The 24,677-nt window shown below is 42.9% G+C and overlaps 1 protein-coding gene across 4 annotated transcripts in view; it reads left to right on the top strand.

The window, feature by feature from the left end:
• Positions 1–23,044, top strand: part of Faf2 (Fas associated factor family member 2) — a 38,535-nt gene extending 15,491 nt beyond the window's left edge. For 2 of the 4 annotated variants that reach the window (XM_050143900.1, XM_050143899.1), the window contains 10 exons: positions 2,120–2,188; positions 5,373–5,507; positions 9,957–10,033; positions 12,827–12,965; positions 14,469–14,554; positions 14,650–14,741; positions 16,706–16,883; positions 18,401–18,572; positions 19,340–19,483; positions 22,272–23,044. In XM_050143900.1, the coding sequence (XP_049999857.1) occupies positions 2,120–2,188; positions 5,373–5,507; positions 9,957–10,033; positions 12,827–12,965; positions 14,469–14,554; positions 14,650–14,741; positions 16,706–16,883; positions 18,401–18,572; positions 19,340–19,483; positions 22,272–22,454 (1,275 nt within the window). In that variant the 3' untranslated portion in view covers positions 22,455–23,044. The remainder of the gene's footprint in view (positions 1–2,119; positions 2,189–5,372; positions 5,508–9,956; positions 10,034–12,826; positions 12,966–14,468; positions 14,555–14,649; positions 14,742–16,705; positions 16,884–18,400; positions 18,573–19,339; positions 19,484–22,271) is intronic. The other 2 variants (XM_050143902.1, XM_050143903.1) reach the window with 2 other exon arrangements.
• Positions 23,045–24,677: the final 1,633 nt, after the last annotated feature.

Consider the following 24,677-nt stretch of genomic DNA (forward strand, 5'->3'; position numbering starts at 1 on the left):
AGAGCTGATGATCAAAATGTTTGTGATCGGGTCTCACAGTGTAGCTAAAGTTGTCCTAGAATTCACCCAGTGGCCTAGTCTGGCCCTAAATTTGCAATCTTAAACCACTATGCCCAGATTTGAGTACTGTTTTGTTTGTTTGGGTTGGGTTGGTTACCCCCCTCCTCAGACAGGTTTCTCTGTGTAACCCTGACTGTACTGGAATTCACTCTGTAGACAAGAGCTACCTTTGAACTCACAGAGTTCCACCTGTTTCTGCCTCCCCAATGCTGGGATTAAAAGCATGTGCCACCATTGCCAGCTGTGCCACCTGGATTTTATATTTTGTACGAGGCAGACACTCTACTGAGCTGCATGCCCAGCCCCAGAATAATTTTAAATGGTGTACATAGGCACATATAATCGTCATACCCACAGCATTTAGATGAAGGGAGGTTGCTTTTTGTTTTTTGTTTGTTTTGTTTTGTTTCGAGACGGGGTCTAACTGTGTAGCCCTAGCTGTCCTGGAACAATGGACCAGGTTGGCCTACCTCTGCCTCCTGGGTGCTGGGATTAAAGGCATGTTCCACTATGCCCAGCTCAGCATTCAGAATTGAAAGCTTTGGAGTTAGTGATTCTCAGTAGTTTTGCAGTAGAATATAGTGGAAACTCCCCACCTCTACAGTAAAACAACCAGAGGAAGGCGCTATGGGAGTTCAAGGCCATCTTGGTCTACAAAGCGAGCTACAGGTCAGACAAGACTACAAAGACTGCCCATAAATAAATAAATGAATAAATAAATGCATGTAAGTAAATAAATAAGCAGCCTGGCAGTGGTCTCACACATCTTTAACCCCAGCACTCAGGAGGCAGAGACAGATGGATCTCTGAGTTTGAGGCGAGGCTGATCTATAGAGTGAGTTCTAGGACAGCTGGACCTGCCTCATAAATAAATGAATGAATGAAGCCTTTGCCTATGCCTCACCTTCAGAGAATTTGATTAAACTGCCTGGAGTGGGAGATGGGGGGGGGGGGACTTTTGTTAGATAGCCCAGGCGGTGCTCAGACAACTTCCTAGGCCAGTGAAGCTATTATACGGTATTTCAGATGGTTGTGATGAGATGGCTCAGGTGGCTATAATGCCTGCTGCACAAGCATGAGAATCTGAGTTCAGATCCCGAACTCCATAGTAAAAGCCAGAGGGTGGCTTTTAATGTAACCCCTGTAACTACAGTGCTGTGGGAGCCTCGCAACCTGTGCACTTCAAGGTCATTGAGACTTGTCTTAAAAAATAAAGGTAAAAGGGATGAACAAAGTTTTGGAGTTTCATTTGTTACATTTGGAAAGGGGACTGGAGAGGTGACGGGTTAGAAGCGCTGCCTGCTTTCTCAGAGGAGCCAAGTTAGATTCCCAGCACCACATGATGGCTTTACTGTTTCCAGCCTCCAAGGGCACAGTTGCACATGTATTGCACAAAATGCAGGCAGAACACTCAACACACAAAAGTCTGGAAAGGATATCTAATACAGATTAAACATTGTACATAAAGGAAACTAAATTCTAGAATTAAACATTTTGTTCTTGGGTACAGAGTACACAGTCAAGGCAAGAAACTTTGTTTTGACTTATCATTCTGGTTGAGATAAATCACTGTCTCTGTGCTTGCATTAATTAGGAATTCTACCTTACCTCATTTTCATGGTCCTCTGAAGTAAAGCATCTGTTGACTGAAAGAAAGGTCTACGAAGAGGGGGGATGAGGCTTCTGTATGTAGCGTGTTGAAGGGCTTACCACTGTGGGACTTTCAGGCTTGTGATGTGCATATGAACTGCTGCGTATTGGATCCCTGAAGAGAAGTAGTGAGAAAGGAACCTAGAAAGCCAGGTATGCTCCCTGTACAGAGGCACTTTCTGGTGCTCCATGGTCCACGGGTGCATAGGCTCACGTCCTTGTATGTGCGGGGCAAACGTGTTACTAAATGGTCTATCTCAGCAGCATCCCTTGTGGCCAACAGTGACCCTTCTTCCTGCACCTTCCAGGTGCAGTACATGCGTGTGCTGCCATACCTGGTTTCTGCATGCTAAACTAGACAAGCACTCTACTCAGCCCCATAGTAACCTGTGCTTCACCTTCCTTTCAGGATCTGACTGGCATAGAGTCCATGGAGCAGTGTCGCCTTGCTTTGGAGCAGCATAACTGGAATATGGAGGTATGGGCACCCACTCCCTCAAAACAGTCCCGCTGCTACAGCGCCCTTCTCCCCATAGGAGGGTCTGCTGGTGTTTATTTTGATATTAGAAGTATAGCTTCATTGTATTTAAAATACACACATAGAAACTATGAAAATAATTCCATTCATGTATTGCCTCTCCTTATGTCATCCTGGCAGCAAGTGCTCTCTCCACCATGCCTATGAGATTCATTATACTTCTTTTTTGAAGACAGGGTTGTTTGTTTTGTTTTGTTTTTCTTCAAGACAGGGTTTTTCTGTAGCTTTAGAGCCTGTCCTAGAACTCACTCTGTAGACCAGGCTGGCCTTGAACTCACAGGTATCCTCCTGCCTTTGCTTCCTGAGTGTGTGTGTGTGTGGGGGGGGTGTTAAAGGCATGCGCCACTCCACCCCCACCTTTATATTCTTGATGCTAGGCTGTGGTGGCGCACACCTTTGATCCCAGCAATTGGGAGGTAGAGGTCAGTGGATCTGAGTTTGAGACCAGCCTGGTCCACCAAGCAAATTCCAGGTTGGCCAGGACTACACAGAGAAACCCTGTCTCAAAATAAAGAAGTAGATTCGTAAGAAATAGTTATCTGCTTACTACTTCTAGCATATTAGCAGCTTATATATACTGGCTAAAAGAGATCCTCTCAAAGAGAATGAAAAGCACTGCAGGATGACATGGAGGTCATCGCTGACTTCAGCATGCACACAATTAAAAGTTTTATTTTTTTCTTTGGCATAATTTTGTTTATCCTTTTCATATTAGTCATTTAGGTATCTGGGTCTTTTTAATAATTTTCTGCTGACATCTTAACAATAAAGATACTTTAAGGGCTGAAGAGATGGCTCAGAGGTTAAGAGCACTGATTGTTCTTCCAGAGGTTCTGAGTTTAATTCCCAGCAACCACATGGTGGCTCACAACCATCTGTAAGGAAATCTGGTGTCCTCTTCTGGCCTGTAGGCATACATGCAGACAGAATACTGTAAACTAAATAAATAAATCTTGAAGAAAAATAAATATACTTGGGGGAGGGATAAACTAGGCATGGTGGCACCTAGATACCAATGCTGGGGAGGCTAAGGCAGGAAGATCAGTTCAAGCCCTGTTTGTCTCAGAGGGAGGGAGGGAAGGAGGAAGAAAATAGGGCAGTCCTGGACCTCCCATCCAACTCCTAACCCTGAAGTGTTCTGTAATACTTCCAATTTATTTCTGTAATTGGAAAAAGACAGAGAGTACCATTAGGAAGTAAATCTTTCCAGCCACATTTAAGCTATACAAAGTAATCTCACCAAATAAGCAGGAATTAAAAAAAAAGGGGGGGGGTGTAAATCTTTAGCTCACAAAATATTCACTCTTTGGAGAGCACATACCTGTCAACAGCAGTTACCCCTAGGAAAGAAGGAAATAGGGAACAAGATAGGACATGCAAGCAACTCACAAACTGTTTTATTCACATCTAAGGAGCAGAAATTTGAAGCTGAGACTTGGAATAGTGTCTCAAAGGTTTCCCACATAAGAAATGTGTGTATCCATCTTCTGTGAAATCAGAGTGCACACCTTCCTTGTACATATGGGCAATTGTGTGAGGCACATACATGCCTTAGCGAAGTGTCCAGATTGGGTTTTGGTTTTTTAGGGTTTTTTTCTTGTGGTTTGTTGAGTTTTTTGTTTTGTTTTGTTTTGTTTTTGTTTTTTGAGACAGGGCATCTCTAGCTTTGGAACCTGTCTGGTTCCAAACTAGCTCTTGTAGACCAGACTGGCCTCAAACTCACAGAGATCCGCCTGCCTCTGTCTCCAGAGTGCTGGGATTAAAGGCCTGTGCCATAGCCACCCGACTTTGGGGGTTTATTTTTGGCTTTGGTTTTGGTTTTTGGTTTTTTTGTTTGTTTGGTTTGGTTTTTTTTTTTTTTTTAATCTAGACATAATTGATTTGATTGGCTGCCCATATGGTCGAATGCAGCCTCCAAGTTGACAAACACCCAGTTATCCAAAGTACCAACCCTAAGTCACACAGCTGGTCTCTGGCATTGTCACATTTTCCCCTAAGACTGTTAAGTGGAGCCAGCCCACTGATAGTAACAAAGGGGGTACTCCCATAAGTCTGAGTAGAACATTGAGAGGGGAACCAGATATCTCTGTGTGTGGCCAATTTGTCACAAAACTGGGACAGAAAACTGTTTTCAGAGACAGAATTTAGAGAATGAAAGTTTGTTTTGTTTTTAAGAAAGCCTAAATATTCAGATTTTTTTCCTTGCTGATTTTGTTTTGTTCTGTTTTTGAGACAGAGTCTCTAGCCACAGCTAGACTCATTCTCCTTACACAGCCCAAGATGACCACAAACTTTTGATCCCCCTTCTCTATCTCCTGAGTTCTGGAATTAAAGCAATGGTTTCTGCCTCATACTTGTAAGCAAACACTTAGTCAGCTGGGCTCCATCCCAAGCCCTAAATATTCAGATTTTCAGATTAAGCTGACCCTCCTTTCAAATTCCTCCCACTTTGGAGACTTTCTCACTTTTTTTTAAGCATCCTTTTCTTAATAAAAATTCCAAGCATTAAGTTTCCTTCAATTTTGCACATAAAGAATCTAAAGCTTATGTTTATTGATATTCATGGAAGACCCGCCCTTTCCTGGATGGAGACCAAAGAGGAGGGAATGTGGTCATGGTGGGAGATATGGATGGGGAGGGGAGACTGCAGCCAGGATGTAAAATAAATAGATGAATTTAAAAGAAAATATCTAAAGCGTGTAAGTTAGTCTCTTTCTGGGCAGTGGAGCTGCAGACTATATACTCTTCGCCAATACTATCAGATACTAACAATCAGTACTGTCCACTGCCCAGCTCTGGAGGTGCTGTCCACACTGTATTCTGTGTACTGCTTTTCCTGGGATAGTAGGTAAAACACATTATAGTTCAGCCCTTCTGAATAACACATATTAATAGTAATAATGTGCTTGCTATGTAAATGTGGCTTCAAGACAAGTTGCCTGTAACACCATGTGAGAATTCTTATTGTCCCGTAGCATAGCAGGATAAAGGTCCCTTGGCATGTATTCATCAAGTGACCTTCATGTAATGTTCACCCTTTTTTTGAGTCACTAAGCAGTAGTTTCCTCTTGGGCAGATTTGAACATTACTGACATTCTGTATTCTTTTCTGTTTTCCGTCTCAGGCTGCAGTCCAGGACAGACTGAATGAGCAAGAGGGTGTACCAAGTGTTTTCAATCCACCTCCATCCCGACCCCTACAGGTTAATACAGCTGATCACAGGATCTACAGCTATGTTGTCTCAAGACCACAACCAAGGGCAAGTTTTGTAGCTAGAATATCCCCCCCCCTTTTTTTTTTAAAAATGATTTCACCCATTTGGTTTTGTTATCTTTGTGTGATAGAGCAAAAGAAATGTTGACAGTCTAAACTTGATAGTTATGGGCCCTTGGCAGACTTACTGGGTTCATCAGTTTCTCTGGATTTTTTTTTATAGGAACTATTTTTCTGTTCTTTACTTGTTTTGAGTAGCTTCCTTTTGAAATGTTTGCTGCAGCCTGACTAGAGCTGCTTCTGAGCCTGTGTCTGTGCCCACATGCCTACAGGAGCCCATGGAAACCTGAAGAGGCTCTGCATTCCTGGGAACTGGAGATGGGCTGTTGTGAGCCACCATGTGGGTGTTGGGAACCAAACCTGGGTCCCTTGTAAGAGCAGTAAGTGCTCTTGACTACTGAGCCATCTCTTCAGTCCCGCTTTCTTCCCCTCCCCCCTTTCTCTCTCTTCCTCCCTTCTTCCCTCCCTCCTTCTCTGTCTATTTCTGTGTGTGTGTGTGTGTGTGTGTGTGTGTGTGTGTGTGTGTGTGTGTGTGTTTTGTTTGGAGACATGATTTTACTCTGTGGCTCAGACTGTTGACTCAGTATAGCCCAGGCTGGACTAGAAATCATTAATTATATAGCCTCATATGGACAGGAGCTCACTAAATAACCCAGACTGATTGGCAGCTTACTGTAGCCCAGGCTGAATTGGAACTCACTGTGTAGGACAGGCTGCCACAAACCTTGGACATTCTTCCTGCCTTGGCCTTCCTTTGCGTTCTGAAATTGTTGCATCAACAACCTACCATAGCTGGCAACTTCCCACCATTAAATTAAAATCTGATAACTTAGCACTCGGGAGGCAGAGGCAGGCAGATCTCTGTGAGTTCGAGACCAGCCTGGTCTACAGAGCTAGTGCCAGGACAGGCTCCAAAGCCACAGAGAAACCCTGTCTCGAAAAAACAACAACAACAAAAAAAAATCTGATAACTTGTGACTTGAGTTTACTTGACTTCGGCTACTTTTAAGGAACTGCTTAGAATCCTTGGTAATTCTGTGTCATTGTTTTGAAATTGATCCTGAAGGACTGGTAGCAAAGAGATAGTTCACTTAGGTTTCTTGGGCGTTTCAAAATGCTCCAGTTGACTGCCACTAAGATGTGTAGAGGTTAAGAAAGAACTCATTTACTATTCCGTTCCTCCTTTTCTAATCTGTACTAGAGGTTTTTCTCTGTCCTGCCCCTGGATGCAGCCATTTCCAAATAATCACCCAGAGGCTTAATAATTATAAATATTTGGCCAATGGCTCAGGTTTATTACTAGCTAGCTCTTACATTTAAATTAACCCATTTCTATTAATCTAAGTATTGCCACATGAATGTGGCATTACCTCATTTTCTATATGTCTTTCTTCCTTGGCGGCTGACTGGCATCTCCTGTATCTCTGCTTGGATTTTCTGCCTGGCTCTGTCCTGCTTTGACATAGGCCAAAGCAGCTTTATTTATCAACCAATGAGAGCAACACACATTCACAGCATAGGGCAAGACATCCCACAGCAGGCCCCTTTCCATTCATTACCTCCCTCTTTCATTCTTTCCCTGGCTTCCTTTCCTTCACTGCCTGTGCCTCCCCTCCCTTTCCTTTTTTTTTTTTTTAATAAACATTGTTTTATTGCATTTTATTTATTTTGTGTACGTGAAGGTCAGAGGACAGCTTGCAAAGTCAGTTTTCTCCTTCCACTATGGGTCACAAAGATCCAACTCAGGTCGTCAGGCTTGGCAGCAGGTACCTCTGCCTGTTGATCCTTCCTTCCTTCCTTCCTTCCTTCCTTCCTTCCTTCCTTCCTTCCTTCCTTCCTTCCTTCCTTCCTTCCTTCCTTCCTTTCTTTTTGGTGTTTTTTTGTTTTGTCTTATCTTGAGGCAGGATCTCACTATGTAGTCCAGGTTATCATCAAACTCTGAATCCTTTCATCTTAGCTTTCCTATTTACAGTTCAATTTCTCATGGTCTGTTAAGGGAATTAGATACAAACTTTCTGGAGCTTATCCTTCTTATCCTTCAGTGACGACACTCACCCCCTTGAACATGCATTTAGAATTAAAAAAAAAAAAGAACAAAACAAAAATAATAAACCTTTTTAAACACTTCCATTTTAGAGCAATTACTATTACTCCATTATTATACTTTTGTATGTGTGTGTATGGAGTACTTAATGTTTCAAAAATTACTTTAGATGGTGCTGCATGCCTGTAATCTTAGCCCTTGGGAGGCTGAGGTAGGAGGATCAAGGACTGCCTAGCTCTATTTATGAGTCATTGTCTCAGAGGGAAAAAATACTGCACTACTGAGATGGCTCAGCAGTCAAGAGCAGTTGGCTGCTCTTCCAGAGGACTTAGCTTGGATTCCTTCACCCACGTGGTAACTCATAACTGTTTGTAGCTCCAGTCCCAGGGTATCCAATGCCCTCTTCCAGCCTCCACAAGTCCCCAGCACACAAAAAAAGATTACTGAGGCAGGAGGTTCACAAGCTTTGAGGTCAGCCTGAGCAATGTAGTACAACTATGTTTCCAGATAAATGTGAAGTTTAATTTATACTTTTCCATAGAGGATACCCTTACAAAGTCTTCAGTAGATCCCCCAAACTCCCAGTACTTCTGAGCCTGATTATTTCATGCTTTTTCCATCTTCGTCAAGCATTTGCTGTCACTTTCGCTGTTCAAGGTGCAGCAGCAAAGCCACCAAAGACTTCTCTTCTTTCACAATTTTTTTTTTAGATTTATTTATTTATTATGTATACAACATTCTGCCTCCATGTATGCCCGCACGCCAGAGGAGGGTGCCAGATCTCAGTACAGATGGTTGTGAGCCACCATGTGGTTGCTGGGAATTGAACTCAGGACCTCTGGAAGAGCAGCCAGTGCTCTTAACCACTGAGCCATCTCTCCAGCCCTTCTTTCACAGTTTTATGAATTAAAGATTGGTTGTTATTGTAGATCTTAGCAACTGCACCATATGGTTCCGTGGCTTCAGTCTCACCTTTTCACTGAAGCCGATCACCTCATGGCTCCCTTTGCTGTATCAGTTCCAGCATCATCACTTTGGGGCCATTTTGTTGTCCTTTGAGGCAGGATCTTGCTATTTAGCCCTACCTGCTCTTGCTGTGTACACCAAAGATCCACCTGCCTCTGCCTCTCCAGTGCAGGCCTTTAAATTGTGCACCACCATGCCTCGCAGAGGCCACTTTTTTTTTTTTTTTTTTTTTTTTTTTTGGTTTTTCGAGACAGGGTTTCTCTGTGGTTTTGGAGCCTGTCCTGGAACTAGCTCTTGTAGACCAGGCTGGTCTCGAACTCACAGAGATCCACCTGCCTCTGCAGAGGCCACTTTTTAAGTAAAATAAAGATTACTTGAACACAAGTACACCCTGACACGTCTAACCAGAGTGGCTCCTAAGAGACTGATAGGCAGGTATCATGTGTAGATCACGATGAAGAGACTTCCTAAGGGGACTGGACAGCGTGGCACACTGTTACCACACTGTTCAATTTGCAGTTTACAACTTACAAAGTATTTAGTTTTTGAATTTTCCTTTAATATTTTCAGACCCCGGTTGTCTAAGGGTAACTGAAACTACAGAAAACAAAGCCATAGATAAAGGGAAGACTAAATTAGATGAGCCCTCAGACCTCCTAGGTAAAGATACCCGCTTGAAATACTAGCATTCAACTGACTGAAGCAGGCCAGCCTGGGCTACATAGTGAGTTCTGGGATAGCCAGAACTACATAGAGACACCCTGTCCCAAAACAAACAAACAACCCAAAACAACAACAACAAAAACCCTTCCAGATTTCCTAGAACAATACATAACTCAAGGAGTAGTTCTCTATATACCCCATGTTTCCTCAGCATGAACTGGCCCCACCTAGTGATTGAGACCCTGATCCCTGTTCAGTTTATATCTCACTCAGATGATTACACAGGACGTGTTAACACAGTCTGACAGTAAGCCCTGCCTATATATAACAGCAATAAGATAAGATTAACTAGTGTTATTACAAAGATTAGTAGCTATAAGGATTTGCCCTTGTGGTAATAGACTTATTGTTGTATACAAATGTCCAAAGTAATTATCTCTATTGATATTTCTGTTTGCCATATATTGATATTTAAATATAAGATGGAAAGAATGAATTTTGTTGTGTGGGGAGAAACTTGAAGTTGACAGTTAAGTATAAGTAAGTAGTTGCTGGAGAATGTTATGGAGATTAAAGACAGAAATTCTGTGGAAAAAACAAAAGTCTTAGCATTTAAGGATGAGATTGCCAGGAAGAGGACGTTGTGTTATTGAGAGAGGGTCACCATAGTGGGGAGAGGGGCATGGAAATATGAACTAGCCATTTTCTGAAGTATTGGACATGAAGAGAATGGGGTCTCTAACTTTGTTTTTGGAATTTCAGGGGCTGCTTGGATGGGGTTATTACTTGATAATGCTTCCATTCCGGTTTACCTATTACACGATACTTGATATATTTAGGTATGTACCTCTGTGTTTATATGCTACTAGCCACAGTCTAGGCTTTGAAGTCTAGTCTAAGGCCCACTTAGACTAGAGTAAGCTTGATGCTCAATCATTTTTGACTAGCCAGTTTGTTATCAGATTAAATATTCTTCCTACACTCTTTCTATAGTAAAAAAAAAATGTTTTAAATTGTTGCATAGTGGAAGGTATTATAAATCACTTTAAATTAGTCCTGGCTATTGTTTGTAAGAATCAAATCAATCTGCCTGTGTTTGTTGGTCTTTTCCCTCCCCCACCATGTCTGTCACCGCTACATTCCTGAGTTAATCACCATGCCCTTTTCTTTCTAACCACCATTATCTATCTCCTAACTTCATACTCAGGAACTTTTACCCTAAACCACCTCTCCTCCACCTGATTGTTCACAGCCCCAGAAGATTTTCTTACTCTGAGACTACCCACTTTGCCATAGGTTGTTGGCATCTTTCTAGGCAGTGTTTTGTACATTTCCCTCTGCCCTTTTGGCAATGCTTAGGTTGTTAACACTGGCACCCTTTCGTGTATACACCCAGTTTGTTTCATACCTTCACTAGCAAGTTTTCTCTGTGTACCATACAAAGGACTTAGCATGGGAAGCTATAGTGTGTTCAGAGCTAGGAAATGTTGAGTGTGACCTGACTTCTGGCAGATCAAGTTTAGCACAGAACACGGTCTAGAGCTACGCCCAGACTTTGTGAGAGACCAAATGTTCACTGGAGGCTGGGCGTGGTAGCACGTACCTATACTCCTGTTGAAAATGAGGCAAGAGGATTTTGAGTTTGGGAAGGGATGGGGAGAGTATGAATGAATGAGCATGACATGTAGGCCCGCAAATGGAGCTAGAAATACAATGTATACAAAGTGCCTCTTTCCAAATTCAGTGGCTTTGCTCTGTTCTGAGTAGTAGAGGCTGGAAATAAGGATCTAGCCACTGCAGATGTTCAGGGAATGAATAATAGTTTCCCCTTGGTCTCTCATTTAATGAGATCCTTTCTATAGCAAAGGTGGGTTTTTTTTTTTTTTTTTTCTTTCTTTCTTGTTTTTATTTTTTTGGCCCTTCTGTGTAGCTCCATCCTGGAACTCTCCCTATACACCAGCTGGCCTTGAACTCAAAGACCCACCTGCCCTGCCTCCTGAGTGCTGGGATTAAAGACTTGTACTACCACCCGGCTGATGCAGACTTCATGACTGCCTGCTTTGTAGTTTTCCCATCTCTGTTTTATTCAGGAATGGGCATATGGAATGATAAAATCACAATGAAAACTGAGTTGACACATATGTCTTAAATACATTAGCTGTGGAAATACATTGTATTGAGAAACAGTAGACTTTCTCGGGACAGTATTTCTTCCTTTCTTTTGTTTTTTTTGAGATAGGACTTCTCTGTAGCTTTGGAACCTGTCCTGGAACTAGCTCTTGTAGACCAGGCTGGTCTCTGAACTAAGATCCACCTGTCTCTGCCTCCTTGAGTGCTGGGATTAAAGGTGTGCACCACCACCACCTGGCTGAGAAACTTTAAAAAAAAAAAAAAAAAAAAAGACTTAAAGCCTTTACCCTTCCTAGAATTTAGATACTTAAAAAGAGATAACCCAAAATAATCTTTCCAGAAAAACTGTCAAACTACCAGCCTTCTGAAGCACTGGTAACTTTTCCTTATATATAGAAGTAATTACATTTTATGTCTTTAGTTTTCTTGGAATGTTTATATTGATGAATTTGGTTTGATGACTCAGGAAAAATTATGGAGAATTTGTTAAATTATTAAGAATAGGCAAAAAGTGTAGTCATCTTTTTCTTGCTAAAAATTTAAGTAAATGAATATTGTTTGCTTTCCTTAGAAAAATATGCATGGCATGTTTTTACTAATTTTAATGCAATGGTGTCATTCAGGCAACTTAATGTGAAATGTACCACTTCATCCTCCACCCTACTACCTTCTGTGGGAACCCAAAGCATAAAGAAAGGGTAAGGTACAGTATGATAGCTTAGGCTTTTTAGGAATAGATGTATAGGCCCATTAGGCTGTGCATCCCTGAATCTAAAGTAGCCACATGTGTATCAGTTTTAGGACTCCTTCCATGGATGCCATTAGTGCAGACACATGAAACAAATTTACCTGCTTATTTGAAGAACAAATAAGTTCTGACTGAGTTTAGATTTGAAGTCCCTGTTGATAACTTGAGAGTGTAAGAAAATCAGAATCCCAGAAGAACATAAAGGAGAGGAAGCTGCAAGTAGGAAGATGCAGAAAGAGGCGTCTACTTTAGAGCAATGTTTGTCCCGTGCACTTTTTTTTACTAAGACAAATTATCTGTGTCTGTTGTTGAGTATGGAAATGACTAACCACATATGTCTGTTGAGTACTTGAAACATGGAGGTGTAACTGAGGCACTGAGTTTACCTATATTTAATTTAATGTATTTAAATATATAATAGCCATAAATAAATAGTTAGTGGCTGCTATGTTAGACAGTATTGAGGGTTGTGATCTTCTTTCCCCAGCCCTTCTGCAGAAAACACTCACAGTGGGTTAGGCCAGTGTTGGAATGTTATAGTCCTAGTGTGTGCATTCTTCTTGAGCAGTTAGTGGAACACTTGGCAGCTTTGTGGCTGTGAGCCAGGTCTACCCTCAGGTCTGATGGCCCACTTACTGACCACGTCCTTTTGCTACCATGGCTCTGGCTCTGTGATAAACGTCTGTACAAACTGGCCCACTCCATATGCACTGCAGGAAGCCAATTCATGTGATATTTATTCCTTCCTCCCCAGGTTTGCTCTTCGTTTTATACGGCCTGACCCTCGCAGCCGGGTCACTGACCCTGTTGGGGACATTGTTTCATTTATGCACTCTTTTGAAGAGAAATATGGGAGGGCACACCCTGTCTTCTACCAGGGAACGTACAGCCAGGTCAGTGCCACAAACCAAATAGATGCCAACCTAACACTATGATTCTGTTCTCAAAGGAGAGTGTAGTGTAGCTCTGGTCATGTCGCTCTGATATCAAAAGACTTACATAACTCTTCATTGGTTATAGGAGAAATTTTTTTAAAAGGACAGGACCAAACCTTTTATCTAGGCCCTCCTTGATCTAATCCCAATCTTCTTTGATGTCTTTTTGTATAACTTGTTTCCCCACGCCCTGGGTTCCAACCACACCCTTCCCTGCCTCAGTGCCTCACATTGTTCCTGTCACCTGGAGTGTCCTTCTAACACCACGACTAATGGGTCCTGCCCACTTCAGACCAGCCCTTCCTCTCCTAACCATTCCATTGTCCCTGTCTTGCCCTACCTTGCTTTCTAAAGTACTGCCCTTCCCTTTGTTTTCCATCCCTCTACTTTGAAATTTGCAGCACTTTTACATTCCTCCTTATAGTGGTTTGTGTTCACGTCTTTGCTCTGTTATTAGACAGTATACAACTTGAAGGAAAAAACCTGAATTTGTTTCGATCCTTTATAGAATTGAATAGAATTTAGACCATAGGCTTAAAGTGGCTCATTTCATTCAAACTAAGCCACAGAAACCTTTCAGGGAGGAAAACTGGGTGATAGGTGTATATAATTTGTCAGAGAAAAATAATCAACACCGTGGACATAGTTCAAAGTTCACACTATTCAGTAGTGTCCAGGATTTCTGATTCTTACCAGGATAAGGGAGGGGTTCACTTTTTTTCTGCTTTTTCCCCCTGCTTCTGCTTTTTCTCACAGTTTGTATTCTTGGTGGCTGCTGCTGTCCCATTAAGTAAACATTACATACCTGCTGTACAGGCTTAGGGATGAGGGGGAGAAGTGCTTCTTTATATCATCTTGAGGTAGACTACCATCAGCCCTTCAGAAAATGGAGATTGGAGTGGAAGGACTCAAGCGTATACCATGTATGGCACAAGATTTGTGGACACTGGCTTTGTCTTAGATCTTCTAAACCCTGCACTCTCTCGAATGCCTTTGGTGCCCTGGTCCTTCATTCTTGCTTGCATTCCTGTTGGATCCAAATGATTTTTGCAGCTTTTTATTATTATTATTATTAACAAGAACTTTATAGCTGCAAAGTATCTTTTACATAGTCACAGTCTCCTGTTTTTATCTTTAAGCCTAAAACAGCTGACTTTCTTTGACTTGTCTGTGTTGCCTTGTCTGCTCTCTTGTGCCTGGTGCAGTGCAAATCTAACAACACTAAAACCTTTTTCAGTAAAATTTGTTGGCTTGGACTTTTCATAGGGAGAAAATGCCAGGGGTGGGTGTAAAGGTAGAAGCCTGAGAAGTACTCAGTCTCTTGCTTTTCTTTCCCCCCATTTCCCTCCCCAGCTTTCTGGTCGCCATTGTTGATTAATACATAGTTATATCCATTTGGACCTTTAACCTAAATAAAAGTCAGGATCTTAATAGTGAGTGGTGATCTTCTGTCTGTCGCAGGCACTTAACGATGCCAAGCGGGAACTTCGGTTTCTTTTGGTTTATCTTCATGGAGATGATCACCAGGACTCCGATGAGTTCTGCCGGTAAGTAGATGAGTTAGTTTCTTTTCTGCCTTCTTTTTTTCTGACACTTTCTAGTTGGTGAGATGTTCTTATGTTGTTTTCATCCTGTTCCATAGCAACACACTCTGTGCACCTGAAGTGGTCTCACTAATAAACAGCAGGATGCTTTTTTGGGCTTGTTCTACAAACAAACCTGAGGGGTATAGAGGTAAGTGGTGTTTTTTGCCTCATTGACAGTATCAGAATACCCTGGGGGAAGTCTGGAAAAATGAGCCATGCCATTTCTTGGATGTTTGTTCTGTGGTAGATACAATGCTGGTTATAGTTCTTATTTATATCTTAATTTTGTCAGTAGTCCTAAGAGATGAAGGTTCTATTGTTTCTTTGATTTTATGAAACAGTTTCAGAGACTAACATAAGACAGTTCCAAAAACATACAGTTAGCACATTCTGAAGCATGATCAGGATTTAACAGACTTTAAGGCCCATTCTTTACAGTTAACCATCACCAGACACTTTCATTTTAAATCAGTCCTGCCCAGCAGCTCACCTCTAATCCTAGCGGGCCTTTTACTGCACATTTGTCTTCTTTGTGGTTTCAGCAGACTCTTGAGTCTTGTTTGAGTGCTGGAGTGCTGACCATGGATGCAGGCAGTTCAGCTCTTTCTAACAGTAATTCTTTTTTTTTTTTTTTAAGATTTATTTATTTATTATGTATACCAACACACCAGAAAAGGGCACCAGATCTCATTACAGATGGTTGTGAGCCATCATGTGGTTGCTGGGAATTGAACTCATGACCTCTGGAAGAGCAGTCAGTGCTCTTAACCACTGAGCCATCTCTCCAGCCCCTGACAGTAATTCTTAATAAAGATAAATATTTCTTAAAAACTGTCAGAAGACAGACAGCTAGCTGTGGTGGTGCACGCTTTTTTGTTTGTTTGTTTGGAGCCTGTCCTGGAACTAGCTCTTATAGACCAGGTTGGCCTCGAACTCACAGAGATCCGCCTGCCTCTGCCTCCCGAGTGCTGGGATTAAATATGTGTGCCACCACTGCCTGGCTTTTGGTGCCCGCTTTTAATACCAGCGCTCAAGAGGCAGAGACAGACGGTATCTCTGTGAATTTGAGGCCAGCCTAGTCTACAGAGTGAGTTCCAAGATAGTCAGGATTGTTACACAGAGAAACCTTGTCTCGAAAAACAAACAAAACCAAATAGAAATCATCAGAAGAGACAAAGAGCTCAGTCCTTTTTTAACCTTTTTCCTTAGGATTGTGACTAGTGTTCAAATATGCTGCAGCTGCTTCTCCTGCATCTTAGTGCTTTTCCCCTTCTTCTATTTGTTTGTTTGTTGGCTGGTTTTTTTGAGACAGGGTTTCTCTGGGTAACAGTTCTGAAATTCACTCTGTAAACCAGGCTGACTTTGAACTCAGAGATCCACCTGCCTCTGCTTCCCAAGTGCTGGACTTTTGTGCCATCACCACCTGGTCTTGCATCTTGATTCTAAATCTTTACTCCTAAATGTTCTGTGAACACTTGGCATGTTCTGCAGCTTGTGTTTTGCCATTCTACTCTAGCTCTGTGGAATTCATAGATAGATGGCACAAAGGATACTTGTTGTAGAAAGTTATAAAATGTCTTCTTTCTAACATTAGGACAGAGGTGCAGCTGCATTATAGTACATCGCTGGTCTCGAACTCACAGAGATCTCCCTGCCTCTGCCTCCCGAGTGCTGGGATTAAAGGCGTGCGCCACCACCGCCCGGCTCATCCTTGGTTCTTTACAGACCAACCTTCTTATTCTATTGGAGTAGAAAAACTAGCCTTGTTAAGGGGAGAAAAAAGATTAGGAAAATGAGGCAAGGAAGAAATTAGACGAGGACAAAAAGACAGCATATGTGTGTGTAGAAATCCTGACCAATAGCTGGGTGATGGTGGTGCACACCTTTAATCCATGGAGACAAAACACTGCTTTACATAAAATAGAAATAAATCTTTAAGTGTTTTTTAGCAGTTACAAAAATTTTAAGAAGAAACCAGTAGGAAAAAAATTAGGCAGAGAAGAAATGACGCCCACCTTTTACTCCAGCCAAGATTAAGGCATTCTGTCAGTATGCAAAATCTGTGGTTGATCTGTTTCATCCCCATGTCTTACCCTTGGGTCTTTCTGTCAGTTTCACAGGCTTTACGAGAGAATACCTACCCTTTCCTGGCTATGATTATGTTGAAAGATCGCCGTATGACTGTGGTGGGCCGGCTAGAAGGCCTCATTCAACCTGATGACCTCATCAACCAGCTGACATTCATAATGGATGCAAACCAGACTTACCTGGTGTCAGAACGCCTAGAAAGGTACCAGGGAGTTCTTTTCTAAAAGGAGACAAATGTTGTGTTTGAAGGACTGACCTGAGCTCCACAAACTTCTTTCCCTTGTTTTACATACTTTAAGCTTTTGCTTCACGTTGATGAATAGTTTAGAAGGCTGAACATTATAGAAAGGATTTAATGTGAAAAGGTGGACTGGTTATAGCTCCTCCCCCATTGCTTGAATTTTGTACAGTAATTATAGAAAATTTGTAATGGGGAAGTCAAGGAAATTGAAAACAGTCATAGTTCTAGAGTACTTTTAATTTTGTAGACACCTTTCCACACCTCTGTCTGCCTTATAATAGAAAACAAACAAAGAGTTTGCTTATCTGGCCATCCTCAAAACAGATCACTTCTGGTATCCAATGTGTAAGTGGTTTCGCCCACATGCAGACTAGCACTTAGTTCTGCAGCAGCTACCTACAGGTAGGTGTCTGCCTAATCAATTTAATTCTGACCCTCTTGTTGAGAGTGCAAGCTCCAAGGCTGTCCCCTTTTCACTTTAGACTCCAATTGCGACTCCTGCCTTCTTTCGCATGTATTTTAAGAGCCGTCTCTCAAGGCTCCCACATCTTGCACGTTGATTCATTTACTGGCGCAATTCAGCAAACCCCGGGAAGCCCTCAGCTTCACTTGTTTGAACTCTAGAGAGATTGTTTAAATTGTGACCTTTCAGGATCTAGTGCAGACTTCATCCCAGGAGCGTGATAAAGACGTAAATAATCCCAGCCCTTGAAGGGCAGAGGCAGGCAGGTCTTTGTGAGTTCAAGGCCAGCCTGGTCTACAGAGCAAGTTACCGGACAGCCATGGCAACATAAAGAAACCCTGTCTTGAAAAACAAACAAAAAAGAAGAAGAAGAAGAAATAAGGTAGGGGCTAAGAGATGGCTTAGTGGTTAAGAACATGTACTTATTTCACAGAGGACCCCATTTCAATTCCCAGCACTTAAGTCCAGTCATGACTGGACTGCAGCTCTAGGAGTTCAAGGGCACCTGTGTTCGTTCGTTCTCTCTCTCTCTCTCTCTCTCTCTCTCTCTCTCCTACTTTTTTTTTTTTTTTTTTTTTTTGAGACAGGGTTTCTTTGTGGAGTCCTGGCACTTGCTCTGTAGACCAAGCTGGCTTCAAACTCACAGAGATCTTCCTGCCTCTGCCTCCTGAGTTCCTATGAGCCAGGCATTCTCTCAGTTGTGTTCTCCTCTTCTCAGGTAACTCCAGCTTGAGTCAAATTCACAGGTAAATAAATAGTAGCAACCAGGACACTGTCTCAGAAAAAAAATTTTTTTGATTAAATAAAAACATGTGGGCATGTCTCTAATCTCAGTACTTGAAAAGCTGAAGCAGGAGGATCTCAAGCTAGCGGCTAGCCTTCAAGATGGGAGTGGGAGGGAACACAGTCAAGAACTATACTTGTCTAGGGAGACAGGAGTGAAGGAGGAGGAAGACATGTTACGAAAACAGTTGTCAAATAAGGGTTGTGTTTGCTGTTTTTGATCTGTCCATAGGGAAGAAAGGAACCAGACCCAAGTGCTGAGACAACAACAAGATGAAGCCTACCTGGCTTCTCTCAGGGCAGACCAGGAGAAAGAAAGGAAAAAGAGAGAGGAACGAGAGAGGAAACGCCGAAAGGAGGAGGAGGTGCAGCAGCAGAAACTGGCAGAGGAGAGGAGGCGGCAGGTGAGCCATGTCTCTGTTCTTGTCATTCCCAGCATGCCCAGACTTTGTCACCCATGGCTTTGTGTGTGAAGGCAGAGTTGAGTTGGAATTATGGGTAATTGTTTCCCATACTTGTTCTCAATATCAGTGTTAGCAGACTGGCATTTCGTTCACAGTGTTTTTAGTGTGTATTGTTGTTTGCTTACAGCCAGGATCTTTTTCCCTCCAAATACTGAAATGCATAGACACAGTCAGCAATACAGGGAGCACAGTAACATTGTTCCACATTTCTTGCCAAGTTGGTTTTGTGGGGAGGGGGAGTGGTTGTTTTTATGATTTTATCCACAGGTGTAGTGTATACTCCTTCAATTCCATCACTTGGAAATCAGAAGCAGATGGATCTTTGTCAGTTTGAAGCCACCTGCTTCAGTCAGTCAGTCAATCGATGAGATTGTGTCTAGGTGTGTATATGTGATGTGTGAGTGCTGGCACACAGTGCCACAGGGCTTCTGTGAAAGTCAAAAGACAACTTTGGAGAGTCATTCTCTTCTTCCACCCATAACACAGTTTCTGAGGATGGAACTTGGTCTCTCTTTTTAGGCTCCTACCTTCAGGGCCCACACACCTTTACCTGCTGAGCTCTCCTGCTAGCCCCCGGGAAAGTTCCCTACATTTATTGTTCATTAGATTTTCTTCTTATGCGCAGTAAACCTACATAGCCATTGTATTTCTGGTTTCTTGTTTCCCTACTTAAGCCATAGCCTTACCTTTGTTTTGTGTTTCTCTAGAACTTACAGGAGGAAAAGGAAAGAAAGTTGGAACGCCTGCCTCCTGAGCCATCCCCAGATGACCCTGAAAGTGTCAAGATCATTTTCAAGTTACCCAATGATACCAGAGTAGAGAGACGGTTCCATTTTTCACAGTCTCTAACAGTAAGGATCACCTAAGCCAGATGATATATGCAGTTTTAGGCTGTAGATGTGTGTTTGTTGCATGTGTGCTATGGTGTTCAGGTGAAGATCAAAGGACACATGATGGGAGTCCAATCCCCTTCCTCTCTGTAGGTTCTTGGGTTGGAATCTTCTGGCTTGGGAAAAGGGACCTTTACCTGCTGAGGTCTTAGATACGGTGTCTCCCCACCCCTTTAACTTTAAACTGAAAATATATTGTGTTTGGAATTAGACACACAAGTGGTTAGTACAGAAAACAAGACCCAAAGGACTAGAACAGAATGAAAATGAGGTGGTGGCTTGGAAGAGAAGAAATAGCTCAATTTATGTGTTTATTTATACTGAGAGGAGAGTGTTTTGGGGGGGGGTGAGTTGTTTTTTCAGTGCTGGGGATGGAGTTAAGGGGCTCCCATATGCTAGTAGGCATTCCAACATTGAGCTACAACTCTAGCCCTTAATCTCCAAAATATGATTAATGTATTTTATGTATATGTGTGTTTGTTTTGTTTTTTCGAGACAGGGTTTCTCTGTAGGCTTGGCTGTCCTAGAACTCACTTCATAGACTAGACTGGCCTTGAACTCAGAGATCAGCCTGTCTCTCCCTTCCCAGTGCTGGGATTAATGTATGTTTTATCTGCATGTACATCTACACATCAGAAGAGGACACCAGATTCCATGAGAATTACATGAGACTACAGTCATAGATAGTTGTGAGCCACTGGGCTGGAGAGATGGCTCAGCCGTTAAAGGCTAGGCTCACAACCAAAAATATAAGAGTTGTGAGCCACCATGTGGGTGCTGGGAATTGAACTCAAGACCTCAGAAGCAGCCAGTTCTTTTAATCACTAAGTCATCTCTCCAGCCCTAGAATTTTTAATTAGGTAACATAAATGTGCCTCCCAGAAGCAGGCGATCTCTATGAGTTTGAGATCTACATGGTCTATGTGGTGAATTCTGGGCCAGTCCCAACACAATGAGACCCTATCATAAAGAAATAAAAAGGCTAACCACAGGGGAAAGTCATCCCTAGATCCTATGGGTGGTCACAAAGCAGCTGAGGCTGCTCAGTTATTATAAGCACTTGTTTCTCATCCAGAGGACCTGAGTTTGGTTCTCAGCACCCACTTGAAGTGGTTCACAACCACCTGTGACTCAAGCGCTCAACCTCCATGGCCTTGCTCTCATGTGCATATACCCATCCAGTATTCCCACCCCTCCCCCTGACAACCATAGATACACATCATTTTAAAATAGATTTTGTTTTTTTAAAGCAGTTGACTGGGTTCTGGAGAGATGGCTCAGCAGTTAGAGCACTGACTGCTCTTCCAGAGGACCTGGGTTCAATTCGCAGCACTCACAAGGCAGCTCACAACTGTCTATATCACAAGTTCCAGTGGATATGATTTCTCTCCCACAGACATGCAGGTCAAACACCAATACACAGTAAAAAAAAAAAAAAAAAAAAAAAAAAAAAAGATTAAAAAACAATAAATTAATTAAAAAAACAAAAACATTTGGTTCCCTTTCAAACATGGAGACCAGATGCTACTCAGCCTATTCTCACTGGTTTTTTTTTTTTTTTTTGCTAAAATATGAAGTGAGGAACCTGTATTAGTATAAACACATTTAAGAGACTGAAAAACCACATGCCTTGGCATTTTCAGAGTGCTTCCCTGTGAAGCACTACCAGCCAGAGAATACCTACAGAGGGAGTACCAGGCAGGCACCTCCTGAGTCACATGATCAGAGTGAGCATCATAAACAGTAGAACAAAGGGAAGGTTGCCTCGCCCAAATGGGTGCCCTGAGTGCTGCCCTTTATCTGCTTGATGTTCTGCAGAGATGCCTGACTCTGAACTCCACAGAATAACAGAGTTGCTTCCAGGCTAAAGGAGACACAAGGGACAAGACTGAAATATGCGATACAATTCTACCATAGACCAGTTTACCTAGAAAAACAAAACCAGTTTGAGTGGGGCCCAAATAATAACATAATAAAATAATTAATAAAATAATAGTAATTAATATATAAGTAAAACAAATAACATGATATAAATATATAATACAAAATATAATATATAATAATATGGATATAAACTTAAATAATAAACATCTAGATAATAATAAAATAACAATGCAGTGTTTATAGATATAGCCATCTATATATAGAATTACTGGATGAATTTTGCCTTTCTCTCTCTCTCTCTCTCTCTCTCTCTCTCTCTCTCTCTCTCTCTCTCTTTGGTTTTTCAAGATAGGTTTTCTCTAGCTGTCCTGGAACTAGCTCTTGTAGACCAGGCTAGCTACAAACTCACAGAGATCCGCCCACCCCTGTCTCTGGAGTGCTGGGATTAAAGGTGTGCCACCACCACCTGGCCTGGTGAATTCTTAAAAAGAGCCATCACAGCCGGGGGTGGTGGCGCAGGCGCAAGCCTTTAATCTGGAGGCAGAGGCAGGCAGATCTCTGTGAGTTCGAGACCAGCCTGGTCTACAGAGCTAGTTCCAGGACAGGCTCCAAAACCACAGAGAAACCCTGTCTCGAAAAAACAAAAAACAAACAAACAAAAAAAGAACCATCACTTATTCCAGGGAACTAAACCTACTTGCAGTAGAATCCCATTGTGATATGACTGCTGTGTGCTGGGTCATCCTGGGAAGGTGGGGACCTGTGACTTGACAGTGCTGTGGGCTGGGTCATCTTGGGAAGGTTGGGGACATGTGATTTGACACTGTGTCTTCTCACTGCCTTGTTTCCTGTGTGGCATCTGCAGGTCATCCATGACTTCTTATTCTCCTTGAAGGAAAGCCCTGAGAAGTTTCAGATTGAAGCCAATTTCCCAAGACGGGTCCTGCCGTGTGTCCCTTCAGAGGAATGCCCCACCCCTCCCACACTGCAGGAGGCAGGACTTGGCCACACAGAAGTTCTCTTTGTTCAGGACCTGACAGACGAATGACACTTTTATGCCTCCTCCCTCCCACCCCAATCCCTAAAAGAAATGGAAAAACAAAGAGAACAAGAGATAAATTCATAATATTATTATTATAATACAATATTTTTTTTAAGAAAACTGCTGCATCCTAAGGAAGGATCAGAAACCATGCTGCCTGCAAAAGTCACAACCTGTGTGCGTGTGCAAGGTCAGCAGTGAACATACCTGCTCGGCAGACTTGCCTTCCCGCAGCCTCACCACACACCTTCCAGAGAAGAGACTTTTCCCTCAACCCATCCATTGTCCCGAGTGGGGAAGGAGACATTCCCACGGTCTCTCATTCATTCTTGCTTTTATAGAAAACACAGATGGAAACCTCCACCAACCAGCTACAGCAGCATCTCCTGAGGACGAGGGGAAGCGAGGATGGAACAGACTGCCCACAGTTTACGAATAACTCTGTTTCTGTTTATTTTGTAATGATAATGACCAAAGGAATGAGGCTGACTTAGGTGTATTTTTTTTTCCTTGAATTTATTTGGTGAAGAGCCAATCCCCTGGGTTCCTTAGCCCAAGGTAGTGTAATAAAGGTGCCCTGGGCTACCTTGCGCTTACTTCTGCCATTGCTCCTCTCATGTTCCCAGAGAGGTCATTTGTTTGGTACAGTTCTGCCACTTGTGTATCCTGTTTCGAACAATGAGAGGAATTCTGGGTTTGTGACCCACAGAGGCTGTGTGTGTACAGTTTACACCTGTGTGTGGGGTGTGTACTCACCTTTACACAGAACTGCAGCTCTTCTTTGGCATCTGTACCAGGTGGTGGTGAGGGGTCTGGTTCCCTTGGCACATGCTGCTCTTTCCCAGTTTTCCTAACTCACCAAGCTTGGTGCCTTTCCAAAGGACTAGTGGGGCCCATCCTCGGGCCACCATTCACCCACCCTGGTCAGTGCAAGTGTGATAGTGATGTTTTAAACACGGCAGCTCTGGGAGGCAGAGGCAGGCGGATCTCTGAGTTTCAGGTCAGCCAGAGCTACAAAGTGAAACCCTGTCTCCATAGGGGAAATGGGACTTCCCAGCCTGTGTGAGCCATGGGAAGAAGGGCACATTTACTTTCTGATGAGGCTGCTTACCAGAGACAGCTCCTAGCCTTCCTCCTTTGCCATGGTGAAGCAACAGGAGCTTCTTCCCCCTTCTCCTAAACATCTCTTCTGTGATTTAGTTTATGGTAGTGGGTACATAGTGAAGCTGTGCATTAACACATGCCAGTGTGCACTGACAAGGATTCCTAAGTGCGGGCTAGCTACACTGGTAACAGACTGACACACTGCAGCCCCATGGAGTCCCCGTGGTCGTTATATACCACGAGACAAGACATTCCAGTCAAGGGAAAGCATGGCTTGTGTTGTCACCTCCAGAAGCCCTTCCTAACTAGAGCCACGGCCCTCCGTGGCTTCCACTGTTAGAGTAGGCGTGGTGAGGATGGCTCGCAGAGTCCCTGGAAAACCCCAGAATGTCCTGTGGCCTTAGCACAGGGCTCTACATTCTACCTTAGGAAACATTAGCTCCGCTTGTTGTCTGCCATGGCAGGTGAGAAACCGCCCCTGGTACCAGAACTGCAGTGATGGGACTGGATGGCCCTCAGATGAAGTCTGTCTTGGTGACAGCTATGCAGAGGGACTTTTTCACCTGGAGCAGACTCCCTCTCAGTTTGTAGTCGCTGTCTGTCTGCCTGGCACACAGGCAGCTGTTCTGTGGAAGTCTCTTGCTCACACCTGCTTGAGGATGCTCCGATTTTCCCCCTTAATCTCATTCTGTAATGTATATATTCTATGCTTCTTGCCTTTTGAAAACTACAAAATGATAACTAGGTGCCAGAGTACTAAAGCAAGGGCCCTTCCTGCTTCCTGCTCTCAAACAGTGGGTGAGTACCACCACCCCGGGTCTGTGGCTCTATGGTATCTGTAAGAGGGTTCATTTTCTTGCTGTTCCTAGTTCTGTCTGGGTGCCATTTTCCCCCTTCCTACATGAAATATGAATTTGACTTTTGTCCCTCATGGCTGTAGAATCTTTGACTCCCTAAGACCTGTGAGCTTGAAGAGACTGGCAAGCTTTTGTTTATGTTTAAATTGCTTCTGGGCAAGTTATGGATGATAGAAGCACTTGTTTCAAGTTCTGTCCCTTACTCCCCACGGAAGTAGCCTCAGCTGAATGACCATGGGGTGACCAAGCAGCGATGCTGAGTGAGCTG

This window comes from Alexandromys fortis, unplaced genomic scaffold (assembly GCF_014885135.2).
Source record: "Alexandromys fortis isolate MF-2015 unplaced genomic scaffold, M_Fortis_MF-2015_v1.1 scaffold_1, whole genome shotgun sequence".
NCBI lineage: Eukaryota > Metazoa > Chordata > Mammalia > Rodentia > Cricetidae > Alexandromys > Alexandromys fortis.